This window comes from Chelon labrosus (genome assembly GCF_963514085.1).
Source record: "Chelon labrosus genome assembly, chromosome: 11".
NCBI classification, from domain to species: Eukaryota; Metazoa; Chordata; class Actinopteri; order Mugiliformes; family Mugilidae; genus Chelon; species Chelon labrosus.
The window spans coordinates 29,549,930-29,563,826 of NC_140344.1; the positions used below are offsets into that span (position 1 = coordinate 29,549,930).

Here is a 13,897-nt window from a genome sequence, read left to right on the forward strand (position 1 = left end):
AATGTGCTTGGTGAGTTTCAACCATTAACGTATTTAATATACAATGAATCCAACAAACTGAAGGACAACTGAGAAGAGAGAAGGTAAATGATTATTTCGCAGGTCTGAGGAAACAGCATCTGATTTAACCATAGACTGTATATAAATATGGATATCGTCTCCACTTCCTCTCATTGGTCAAACTGACTCTATGTTCCCGGGGATACGGGCGGCGCCATCTTGTGAGTCTGATCTGAGGGCGGAGCCACGTGGAGCCCTGATATTGATGCCCCGCCCACACTTCCTCCAGACTCACTCATGTTTTAGTTTATTATTTTTTTACATTGGCATGGCAACTGGTAGTCACCATGATGTCACATCCTGTTTCTATAGCGTCAGATAACTAAAACTTATCCAAAAGATTGACACTTGAACATTCATCAACATTGTATTAACTAAATGACAGAAACCATCCTTGAAAAAAAATTATTTTTAGTGTTTTAGTTTGGCCCAAGCCCCGCCCACTAACATGGAGGGGGTGGAGCTTATGACCTATACTGCAGCCAGCCACCAGGGGGAGCTCTACTTGGTTTGAGTGCCACGTCCATCTTTATACTGTTTGACTGCCCTGAATGCTAGCATGTAGCATCAAAGAGCTAAAGCTAACAAAATAATCAAATGACTAATTTGACTCTCAGTTGAGTTTGACTGTTTATTTGGCGACTGGTTTAATATCATTCCAGCAGACTGACTGACTGGTTTGCTGATGTTGGATGGATGGATAAATAAACCTCTGGGTTATTTTCTGACTGTTTTAATGAATGACTGGTTCCCTGGTTCTATGTGTGAAATATTAATTGACTGACTGGGTTTGGGTTTATTAGCTTGACTGATTTTAACTAAACGACTGGTTTGCTGACTGTTTGTTTTGCTCTTAGAACTTTGACAGTTTTACTGGCTGACTGACTGGTTTTTAGTTTGCTAGGTGACCTTTAACTTGACTGACTGGATAAATAAACCACTGGCTTATTTCCTGATGACTGGTTTGTTGGCTGACTGGTTTCATGCTAGACTGACTGACTGGTCACTGTTAGCTTCTGACTAAATGACTGTTGAATGGCTGACTGGTTCACTGGGTGATCTTTGTCCTGACTGACTGGATGGTTTGTTGACTGATTTTCTGTCTGTTTTCATTAGTGACTGTTCATTGGTTCAGTCAGTGTAATATTCAACCATTTGTTGACCGGCTGGTCCTCAGTTTACTGACTGGTTCACTGACTGTTGCCGTTGTGTCTCCATGTTAGCGTCTAATCTAATCAGCCTCTCTCTTGTGTTCCTATCTTTGTGAGAACCTTCCACTGTCATTCACTAAACCACATCCATGAAGCTTCACACTGAAACACACACACGTCCTCACAGTGATAGTCGTTCACACAGAAAAGGCCTCACAACCTCATAAAGCCACCACACACACACACTCAGTGTTTATTAGCTCCACTGAAAACACCTCGGGCCGATCAGCTGATGATGTCATGCTTCGCTCTGATTGGCTGGCCCTGACTTCCTCCTGCTCCCCCTCCTCCCTCCTCCCTCCTTCCTCTCTCTCCTCCATCTTTCAGCCCTCATTCACTCCATCACTGCTCAGCACCACCTCTCCTCTTCCTCCTTCTGTTTGCTCTCCTCCGCTGCCAGGAACATGATGCTGATGCTGAGGATGAGGAGGATGATGACGATGATGATGATGATGATGTGACACCGTGGCCAGCCAATCACGAGGCGTGCAGGAAGAGGAAGGGGCGTGGCCAGATCAGCTCGGAGCTGATCGATGCTGAGGAGACAGAGGAGGAGGAAGAAGAAGGGGAAGAGAGGGAGGTAGAGGAGGGTGGGGGAGGCCTAGTCCGAGCTGAGGAGCGCCGACGCTGGCTTCATAAAGGAGGAGGAAGAGGAGGAGGAGGAGGAGGAGGAAGAGGAGGAAGTATCAACCTGAGCTGTCATGGATAAATATCGACCAAAGAGACCGACCACCCTGGCTCTGTTCCCACAGCTGCCACAGGCTGGCACCCAGGTAGGCAAGACGGGGGCCCGGCCCCGACCGAGGGTCCGATGATGGGTGGATCCACTGGATGACAGGGTCTCTGTGGGTCCTGGGGTGTCCCCTGGGTGGATCTGGTGGGTAGCGTGGTCTCTGTGGGTGCTGGTCTGTCTCCTGGGTGGATCCGGGGCTTGTTGTGAGTCTGCTTGTGTTCTGGCTCTGGGTCAGATCTGGAAACGGTTCAGCTGCAGTTTCCTGTTTGTTGTTTTCACCCAGGATATCTTGATTCAGTCGATCGATGCTCATGAGTCCGTCTGTGTCGTGCTGCTCGGGGTTAAGTGACTTGCTCAAGGACACTTGGACGGTGGCGGTGGGGATTGAACCTGACTCAGACATGAGCTGTTCTGCCATCTTGTGAAATAAATACTAGTTTAATAGAGGAGCTGTGTTCAGACACAACCAGCATCAGTATACCTTCTATACGTATATATCTAATATTACACCATGAAAGAAGAAGAAGAAGAAGCTAAAAATAATAAATGACAAACACTTCAAATAGTTTTACTTGAACCCAGCTGCTCTGTTGTCCATTTATTTATTATACATTCATTTAATTTACAATAAACTGTGTGATTTAAATTCAGCTCAACAACGTAAATAAATGCTAGTTAATTAGCCTTCAGACAGACGAGCTTTGATTTCTTCAATATAATTAATTAATTATAACTATTAATTATTTTTTCTTATTTCTGTGGTTTAACTAACTCAGTTGTTAAGAACATTACATCTTCCATAAAACAGATGAATGTGTGAATGTTATGTTTAGCTTTAAGACGCTGGAGTGTAATGTGCACTAAGCTAGGCTAGTTAGCTTTCAGCTAGTTTTTTTCTTTCCCTGGAATAATTTACATTTTAGATTTGGTTTGTTTGCCACCGTTTATTAAATCATATAAATAATAATAATGAGGATAGAAATGTATCTAGTCCTTCTAAAAGCTAATCAGCTAAAAGCTAACTAGCCTAGCTGTAATACAGCGATTGTACTGTGGCTAGTTGCAGCTAGCTACATTTTAGCTATTAGTTCAGTAACAGGTTTTGTTGATCTGCTATCAGAGTTTTTAATCACATAACTGAGACGAAATCTAAACCATAATGTGTAAAGAAAAAAGCTAAATCTCTTAAAGCTAATTAGCTAACATTATACTCTAACTGTTGTGAGTTTCATGTAATTTTATGTTAAAATGAATCAGAATTTTAATCTATTTTATTCCAGGTTAAGATTTTAAATGACAGCTCAGTATATTCTGTCTTTATATAATGTGTAGCTAGTTAGCTGTAGTTAGCGGTGGTTAGCTGTGGTTAGCTGTGGTTAGCTTTTAGAAGAAGGAATAGTAATTGGTTTAGTTTCTAACATGTAATATGTAAACCTAAGACTGGAGACCTGTCCAGGGTGGACGCCGCCTCTCACCTGATGACACCTGGGATAGGCTCCAGCCCCACAGGACAAGTGGTTACAGAAGATGAATGAATTAATGAATATGTAAACCTAAAGCTAATTCTTTCAAACTTAACAGGTCCTTCTAAATGCTAAAAACTAAGCACTTGAGATCTGATCTCAGTTTGTGTGTCTGTAAATCAGCAGCGCCATCATGTGGTCAGTAGAATATTGTAGCAGCTGCTGTCTCTAATGGATCTCTACCTACCGCTGGATCAGAACCATCAACAGCTGCTGGTTGACTTGGAGACATGATCCAGATGTTGGAACAAGACGGAAAGACTCTCACATGTTAAGATCTGATTTATTTTCTGAGCTGATTCTAGTTCAGATTAGTTTCTAGTTTAGTTTGGTTCTCAGCTCCAAGACCAGACTCTTTTAAAAGTCTCTCATTACTAATGAACAGACATCACTGATTCATGTGATCATTTCTACTAGTGGTTGAATGAATGAGTTAAACTCCTCTTCCTCAGATCAGCCCTGTTGAGTAGGTGGTCTTTAATGTGACCCAGGACTCATTGTGTGTTCACACTACCAAATGAAGGAGGTCACATGTGTCCCAGACCACCTCCACGTGTGGACTGACACCAGATCAGTGTTCACACCTGGACCTGTTTAACCTGGACTCTAGAGACCAGATCAGTGTTCACACCTGGACCTGTTTAACCTGGACACTAGAGACCAGATCAGTGTTCACACCTGGACCTGTTTAACCTGGACACTAGAGACCAGATCAGTGTTCACACCTGGACCTGTTTAACCTGGACACTAGAGACCAGATCAGTGTCCACACCTGGACCTGTTTAACCTGGACACTAGAGACCAGATCAGTGTTCACACCTGTGAATGAAGGTCTGAACTGACCCGTCCTCTAATCCAGAGTCAGGTGTGTTGCTGTTCATCCCAGTTAACGGTGAAGGTGATGTGACCGTCACTGATCCTCTGTAACCTGATGTGGGACGACTTTGTGCTGACAGGAAGATATAGAAGCTGATTGTCTCTGAGCTGCTGCTGAGAAACAGACTGAGATTCATCATCAGACTGTTTCACAGACGCCTCTCCATCATGATCAGTGACAGAGATCAGAGATGAGCCGTTACCACGGAGACCAGATCAAATGATGTGATCAGAGACATGAGTTTATGTCAAAGCATCTTTACCGATGAAGAGGAGCATCACATCTACTGGAAACAGAACAGGAGGAGGAGGAGGAGTCCAGTTCTGATTAGTAGAGGAACACAGGCTGATATGAACAGATCTAATCTGATCTGGCCACTCTGAGTGTTTGTTGTGAGGACAAGGAGGAAACAGCTGATCTCTGCAGCCTCCACTCTGTTTACTGCTGCTAACAGCATTAGCATTAGCGTTTGCAGCTAGCTGGTCAGGATCCAGATCTACTCAAACGTTTGGAAATTAAGAAGCTGTGGATTATTTAGAGGATAATAACATCATCATCTAAATCTAAATCTAAACGTCTTTAGGATGAAACGAGACAGATCTGTGTTACTGGTCAACATCAGGGAACACACACACACACACCGTTGCCCTAGCAACAGAACAGGGAGAGCAGATGTATGATGGGATGTCGGTGTGAGTCAGCGTGTCTGTGTAGTTCCTTGCTGTCAGACACTTCCTGGCAGTGATGTCATCAGAGCGAGACAGAGGCTGACTGTTAACGCTGCTGCTGCTGCTGCTGCTGCTGCTGATGAGGATGAGGATGATGAGGATGATGATGATGATGATGATTGATGGCCGCCCGGTGCATGATGGGAAATCTGGCTCTGATCTGATCTCACAGCTGATTGGTTCTGTGTTGGTTGAAGTCTCTTCTCTGTGTCCAGGACTCTATCAACAACAACTCGTTTGGAAAGAAGGACAGCTGGAAGGACTCCCACTCTTCCTCCCCTCACATCACAGGTATGAACACATGAACACAGGACAGGTGTGAACACATGAACACAGGACAGGTGTGAACACATGAACAGGGATGAACACAGGACAGGTGTGAACACATGACAGGGATGAACATAGGGCAGGTGTGAACACATGAACACAGGACAGGTGTGAACACATTATAGGTGTGAACACAGGAACACATGACAGGTGTGAACACATGACAGGTGTGAACACTTGAACCCAGGACAGGTGTGAACACATGACAGGTGTGAACACATGACAGGGATGAACATAGGGCAGGTGTGAACACATGACAGGGATGAACATAGGGCAGGTGTGAACACATGAACACTAAATAAAGTGTATTTATTTTATTATTGGTGTAAATCAAGAACATTTAAAGTAAATTCTTTAATTAAAGTTAAAGTTAGTTTTCACTTCATCTCAAGTTTAATTAATTAATTAATTAAATACATCAGTTAAAGCATTTCCTGATTTTAACTGAGATTTAATTTGATTGTTTTTATGAACTTCTGCACCGTTAGACTTTTAGATTTCTTCTGTTCTTGTGAAGCTCTTTGTCATTTTGTCAGTTATCAATAAATAAAGATTCTAATAATTAAAGCTCCACAGTCTGGAAGGAGTAGTTAGTAGATTAACAGTTGGTTGTTCTGTTCATTATCAGACTCAGTGAAGCCGTTTAGTTTCCGTCCAACGTTTAGAAATGAAAGTTTACGTCAAACAGAGTTCTCTCCTCCAGGATCAGCTCTGATAATCCCTCGTGTTCTTGTCGTTTCTTAATACTGAAGCTTTTGTTTGTTTGCGTGTGCGTTAAGGAGATCTAACGCCTCCAGACGTCCAACCCAAAGCCGAGGACAAAGTCCGTCACGCTACGCAACGCCGGCCGGCACCAAAACCCCCGAATGGATCCAACAACAGCAGAGCCACGGGTCAGACCGCCGCCTCCAACCAAGACGCCAGAGCTCGACCCGGGGAACGGCCGCCGTCCTCCAGCACGCCCAGGAGCCAACGGAGAGCAGCGGCAGGAGCAGGAGGAGGAAGAGGAGGACGAGGAGGAAGAGGAGGAGGAAGAGGAGCCACAACAATGAGAGAGAGAAGCCTGGGGGAGGTCAGAGGGAAGGATGGAGGCATGGATAGAAGAGGAGGACGACTGTGTGACGAGTCCAGGACGAAGGACAAGGACAGAAACAAAGCAGCCAACGGACCGAGAGGCCGAGCAGCTGATGGGAGAGGAAGAGGAGGAGGCGCTAGAGGAGGCAACAGAGGAGGAGGAGGAGGAGGAGGAGGCGTCAAGACGAACAACATACTGTCCAACCAGGAGGAGGTCTATCTGCCCGCAATGGTCGTCCCACGCACACCTGTGGCCCCCAGGAACCAGGAGAAGACCCAGGACCAAGGTGAGGAACTCCTCCAGGAGCAGGAACAACTTCTTATTATTATTAGTTATTATTCATCACTCAGTAATAAATCTGTACAACCTGAGAACAACCTGAGAACAACCTGAGAACAATCTGAGAACAATCTGAGAGAACGTCACAGCAGCAACGTCAGGTTAATGTAAGGAAATATTAGGTGTAGATGAGGATAATATTAGCATGTTTAATGTTTGGATTTATATAAGGTAATTATAGATATAGACTAGCTTCATTATGTTAACTTGAGAATAAAAGGTTTGTGTAATTCCAGGGTCGTGGTTAAATAAAGATAATGTCAGGTTTACATTAGGGCAACTTTAAAAAACTTTAAAAGTTACAGTAACATTAGGGTTTGAAGGAGTAATGTTCATGTGTTTGTGTTTGGAAATAGAGAAGTATTCATGTGAATTCATCCGTCTCTGTTTTTGCTGTTGACTAAATATTTGTGTTCATGTTTTAATCGTCTGGAGGGAATGTGTCTAATCACAGTTTAGTTGTAGACGTGGAACAAACGACTCTAAAGCCTCTAATACCATGATCCTGTTGTGTAATGAGTGAAATCGTTCTCAGGCCAAAACCATGACAGGACCCAGGACAACCCCCCCGTCCTCTCCCGGTCCAGCAGCGAGGGGGGGTCCAACAGGATGTCTCTCAGCTCAGACACCGAGGGCCCCCCACCAGGGCCCCTGCATCCCTCCCTGTCCCACCGAACCAACCCAGTCATCAGCGAGGAGGAGGGGGAGGGAGATGTGACGCCCCGCGTGAACGTCCAGAACGGTCCGAGCCGCCGCCTCGCAGGTAACGACAACACAGGTACAGACCAAACCAAGTCAGAGGTGGACGCAGGGGGGCAAGGAGGCGTCAGGGACACTCAGACTGTACCAAAGAGTGAATCTGCAGCAGGCCTGAGCTATGACAATGTTAAATACACTCTGGTGGTGGATGAACACGCTCAGCTGGAGCTGGTCAACCTCAAGGACTGTCTGCACGGTTACAACGAGCACAACGACGACAGCGATACAGAAACCGTCTACCAGTCAGCCAACGAGGAGGAAGACCCCGAGTACGAGGAGGAGAGGAAGAAGAGCGAGGAGGCACGAGAGCAAGGTGATGAAGATTAATTTTAAAACAGGCTGAGCACACATGCATGAAAATCTTTAGTATAATGACACCATAGATTCATACGTCCATCAAATCTACTTCAGGCCGTGTGGTGTCAGACACACTACAGCCATATGGTACAGAAAGGGATGTTTACAGAAATATGTAACATGATGTGGATGACACGTCAGTCTTTTTATAGATTCTATAATGTTCACAATAGTAGAGTCAGATTTATTTTGCTATTCATGTTGTTTTTTTCAACTGAACCTTTGCGATCCTGGGCACCACACGGTGACTTATCTGACAGAATCTGAGCCCTGTTACTAAATTTCATACGTGGTTGTTTGTCTCCATCTGGTGGTCTAATGATGGAACTACACATAATAAACACAACACAGTCATCTTGTAGTGACAGTTAGCTTAGCATTGATACGTAGCATGCCTTGGTGACTGGTTTCCTTGGGGAGTTACATGTGTGAACAACATGGAGGAAATCTCAATATTCTTATAAATTCTATAATGTGCACAATGGTCATCTGGATATAGACACATATAGGTACTATATATATATATCTATATATATATATATATCTATATATATATATATATCTATATATATATATATGCCTAGTTTTGCTAGTATTAGAGGTCAGTGAGTAACAAGTCATTTCTTTTTCTTTATTAGGTGTAACTGTTTAATTATACATTCTGAGATTAATAATTCCAGTTTTGATTAAAAATAAAAAGGTTTATTTTCCAAAGAAATTAGTTTTTCAATATTAAAACAAGACTTTTGGATTAAATGCAGTTTAAATTATCTTAATAAAGGTTGGGTGTCATCTGCATGTCATGTATAGTTGTCTGTTATTAATATCAAATAAAAAGAGCAACAAGTAGAGGACCCAGTACTAAACCCTGTGGAACACCGCTGACAAGATAACGGTTTAGAAGGCCTCAGTTTTACCTGTCCTTGTTTTCTGCTCCAAGAAAGGAGGAAAGAAGAGGAAGAGGTGAAGAAGAGGAGGGAGGAGGACGTGAAGAGGAGGCGGGAGGAGGAGGTGAAGAGGAGGAGGGAAGTTGTGGCGAGGATCTGCAAACAGCCTAAGGTGACGTCAGCCACGACTTCAGAGGACGACGAGTGTAATGGAGGAAGAGCCGGCGTTCCAAGGAGCAGGAAGTTCCTCAATCTGTTTGCCAACAGCAGCAGCCATTACAGCGCCACAGGTTTGTTTATTCTCATTTAAATCAAATCAGTCTGAATATATTCATTCATCTTCATTCATTCATCTTCTGTAACTGCTTGTCCTGTGAAGGGTCACGGGGGTCTGGAGGAAGAATATCTCCCACTTTCAATGTCTGCTGGGTTTAGAATAATTAGAGTTCCAGTCTTTAAGTCTTAGTTTAAATAAAACAGATTTCTCTGCGTGTTCTTTCATTAAAAGATGGATTTAAATAAAACACAACCTTTGAGCTGTAGCTGGTGAGAATAACGTCAGCGCTGTCCCGTTCAGGTGCCGGCCCGTTTGGTGTGTTCTCCTGCGTCCTGGACGGCGTGGAGAGGCAGCAGAGCCACAGAGCCGCCTTCAGGTCGACACACATGAACAAACTAAAACATAACGTGACCAAGAAACACATGACGCTGAGATCCATGGTCTTTCTTGGTCCGGTTTTAGGTTCGTCCCTCGTCATGCGGATGAGCTGAACCTCGAGACTGACGACCCGGTCTTAATCCTGGACCAGTCGGAGGATCTGTGGTGTCAGGGCTACAACATGAGGACTGGAGCTACCGGCATCTTCCCAGCCTTCTACGCTGTCAGGGTGCCCAGAGACTTTAACCAAGGTACGCTGCGACAGACTGGACAGCAGCAGTAGAGAAGCATCATGTAGCTGGAGCTAACCAGCTAGCATCAGCTAACAGAGGAAACACACAGACTTTGAATTTCACACATGTCAGAATTACTTCTTCTGTCTCATTATTTCATCAAATCTAAAAAATGTAACTGATATAGTTTTATTATCTTCTGTCCTTTAGAGTCTATCCACATGATTCTACATCAGCTATGAACCACATGGTGACTTGACTGATAGAATCTGAGCCCTGTGCCTCAGTTTCATACGTGGTTCTTTGTCTCCATCTAGTGGTCTAATGGTGGTACTACAGATAATAAACATTCATCTTGCAGGAAAAGTTAGCTAAGCACTGATATGTAGCATGCCTTGGTGACTGGTTTCCCAGAGTCCACAGAGACCAGGGTCCATAGAGACTGGAGTCACAGAAACCAGGGTTCATAGAGACCAGGGTCCACAGAGACTGGACTCATAGAGAACCAGGGTCCATAGAGACCAGGGTCATAGAGACCAGGGTCCACAGAGACTGGAGTCATAGAGACCAGGGTCCATAGAGAACCAGGGTCCATAGAGACCAGGGTCATAGAGACCAGGGTCCATAGAGACTGGAGTCATAGAGACCAGGGTCCATAGAGACCAGGCTCCATAGAGACCAGGGTCCACAGAGACCAGGGTCCATACAGAGACCCGGATCCACAGAGACTGGAGTCATAGACAACCAGGGTCATAGAGACCAGGGTCACAGAGACCAGGGTCATAGAGACCAGGGTCCACAGAGACTGGAGTCATAGAGAACCAGGGTCCATAGAGACCAGGGTCCATAGAGAACCAGGGTCCAGACCAATGACCTGATGGAGATAGTCCAGGTTTATTTTGGGTGTTTTTGATTAAGAGTTTAAATTGTGTCTCTGTTTTTCTTCTACTAGTCCAGAAAGACGGTTCCAAGGAGCAGTTCCTGGTTCGATTTCTGGGTTCAGTTCAGGTTCCCATCCACAGAGGCAACGATGTGCTCTGTGCTGCGATGCAGAAGGTACAGATATACACATACACTGTTACATTTATTTATGAACCTGATCACTGATGACTGTACACAGCCTGGGTCTGTGAGTCTCTGACTGACTGGTTCTTTGTGTTAACAGGTGGCGTGTAACAGGCGGTCAGCAGGTCAGCCTCCGTCAGCCTGTGTGCTGGAGGTCAGCGTGAGGGGGGTGAAGATCAGCGTCCAGGACCAGTGTCACTCTGCTCATAGAGTACGTCAGCACATGAAAGTAGACGATGCATGGAACGGAAATATTATACTTAAAAGATGCCAATATTAGATATCAGTGAGGAGTAAAAGAATATCTATGATTTCATTATTCATTGTACCTGTTCTTCTAATTTAGATTCACGTTCTGGGATAACGTCTTCTTGTCTTGTCTCCTTCAGGGCGACCAGTGTTTCCATTTCTTCCAGCTGAAGAACATCTCATTCTGCGGCTGTCATCCAAAACACAGCAAGTGAGTCCAGCGACCACATCTAAACTTGACTGAACGTTGTCCACCAGGTTTCCATCAGTAAAGACGTGTCCTTGTGTCCCTGCAGATATTTCGGTTTCATCACCAAACATCCTGACCAGCAGCGCTTCGCCTGCCACGTGCTGATGTCAGAGACAACTCTTCATCCTCTGGCTGAGTCTGTCGGGTAAGAGGTTCATCCTCTGGAGAACACGAGAGTCTGGATCCTGGTCAGGTGTCAGTCAGAACGATCACTAATGTGAAGACACACAAGCAAACGATAAAAGACTTAAAATGAAAAAGAAAATCAGCTGCAGAACAACAAAGAATACAGAGAGACACAAAACAACTACCAACAGATACAAAACCACAGCAAAGACAAACAAAATGACGACAAAAAGAACCACAACAACAAGGACAGTTAGAAAGACATGTCAATCAGTTGCAAAGAGACAAAACGTCTACAGAGAGAAAGAAAACGATATAAAGAGACAAAAATCAAGTCCATAACGCCTACAGGCTGACAAAAACAACCACAAAGAGACACAGAACAACTAGACAGACAGTTAGAAAGACATGTCAATCAGTTGTAAAACTTCTACAGAGACACAGAAAACAAAGAGACCCACCTTGGTTCCTTCCTCCAGATCCAGATCCAGATCCAGATCCAGATCCGCCGTGATGAACCGTGGTCGTCTTTATATTTTGTTCTTAGCTCTGTGACCTGCTGCTGTTCTGGAGCTGACCTGAGTCTCTGTGTTTCCTACAGGAGGGCGTTCCAGCAGTATTACAAGGAGCACATGAGCTACTCCTGTCCCACCGAGGACATCTTCATCGAGTGAAGCCCCCCCGTCTCCACTATGAACTCACTATGTGCATGTAAGCCTGGTCTTACACCACCGTCTGCACCACCCATATATCTCCTTCTTTGCATGGTGGATCTCGTTTCTTTTCTCAGCTGCATCCACTGATACAGCTTCTCCTTCCTCTGGCCACGTCACCATATAAATATGGATGGAGAGGATCACGTCAATCCACCCAAACATGTCTAATACTGACGCATTAATCTGCAAAAACAGATATTTATATGTAAGTACAGATGAGTATTTGATATAAAACCACAGAGACGACAAACACAGTAATTACACTTTCTAAAAACTGGGTTAAATCTGAATCTGAAACATTATGACACCAGGAACAAGTGTCGTTTGTTCAGTAAGCTAGCATTAGCCACGGCTAGTTGACTCGTTTCTGTGTCGAGATGATTTAATGCTCCAAAGATTTAAATTTTAAATGACATTAAACGCTGCAGCTGAAACAAAGAAATAATAAACAGATAAACAAAGATCAACTAGTGGTGCTAAACGCTAACTAGCTTACCTTAGCTTAGCTTAGCTTAGCTTAGCAGACTAGTGCCAAGGACAGCCTCCAGCTCCAGTGAGGATTTTATTTAGTTACTATATTTTAAATCAAATATTTAAACGTGTTAAGAACTTTATTAAACTTTAGAGTCAGTCGGTGACTTTTAAACTGAATAACAACGTTTTTAAACCTTCACACGCTTCAAACTCCAGTTTTATTGTTTGTGTAATTACTGTGCTCAGACTTTGTCAGAAGGAATGAAGTTAATTTAATCTGTTTGTGAAGCTGCTCCAGTGAATCATCACTAATCAGAGACGGTCTGATTCATCGACCACGTCAGCAGCTCAGCCAGGTCGATCAGCATCACATTAATGTTCAGAACACAAACGACACAAAACGCTTTCACACGAGTCCGTCCTGCAGCCGTGGAGATGATGGACCAGGTCTCTGGGCCAGAGTCTCAGTCAGAGATCACAAATATGTACGCAAGAGACTACACATGACCAAAGACACACAAAGACAAAACGACTGCAAAGAGACCAACTACAAACGTACAACAACATCTCTAGAGAGACCATGAAACTACTAGAAAAACACAAAACAACTACACAGTGAAACAATATGACGACGACGAGACACAAACGACTTCAAAGAGACAGAAAACAACTACAGAGACATGTAAACCTCTCAAAACGAGCTCAAAGAGACACAGCGTCCCACACAGAGACACAAAAAGACTCCAAAGAGACGAGAACTTCTACAGACATGACCGGGGCTCTCAGTCTGGGTCGTGATCTCTAATGTTGGAGGTGGTGGTCTTATGTTCGGCGCCCAGGGGCCTGAAGTCTCCACGATGTGTCCATCAGGATTCATCCTGCAGGGACCATGAACGTTTTATTTGTCATGTGATTCTTCCTGCTTCTAAAATTAGAACATTTGTTGCTTTTAACGTCATTAAAGACGTGACTCTGAGCTTTTGGGAACGTCACAACGTAAAATAAAATTAAATATTTATTCAACTTTTAAATTTAAAAACATTTTTAAGTTAATTTCCTGGAAACTTTTCTCTTAAATTCCTAAAATGAACCTGCTGCCTGACAAAGTTCCCAGGAAACACTGGAGTTCTAGTTTGTGATTATTAAACACTTAAAAGAGGTCGTGAATTTGTTTGCAGACGTGCGCAGACTCTCTGAAAGTTTTGCACATAGTGACATAATAAAACCACTCTGCATGGGTCTGAAGTAGAATA

The 13,897-nt window shown here is 44.0% G+C and overlaps 1 protein-coding gene across 1 annotated transcript; it reads left to right on the forward strand.

The window, feature by feature from the left end:
- Positions 1-1,957: 1,957 nt before the first annotated feature.
- On the forward strand, positions 1,958-12,128 carry LOC311496304 (C-Jun-amino-terminal kinase-interacting protein 1-like; the record flags this gene model as incomplete). The annotated part of the gene is made up of 12 exons (XM_084556107.1): positions 1,958-2,044; positions 5,348-5,423; positions 6,239-6,820; positions 7,409-7,945; positions 8,930-9,166; positions 9,454-9,529; positions 9,616-9,782; positions 10,717-10,820; positions 10,930-11,040; positions 11,219-11,289; positions 11,375-11,473; positions 12,056-12,128. Exons 1-12 carry the CDS (start codon positions 1,973-1,975, stop codon positions 12,126-12,128), a joined length of 2,205 nt encoding a protein of 734 aa, XP_084412233.1. The 5' UTR covers positions 1,958-1,972.
- Between the last annotated feature and the right edge of the window lie 1,769 nt (positions 12,129-13,897).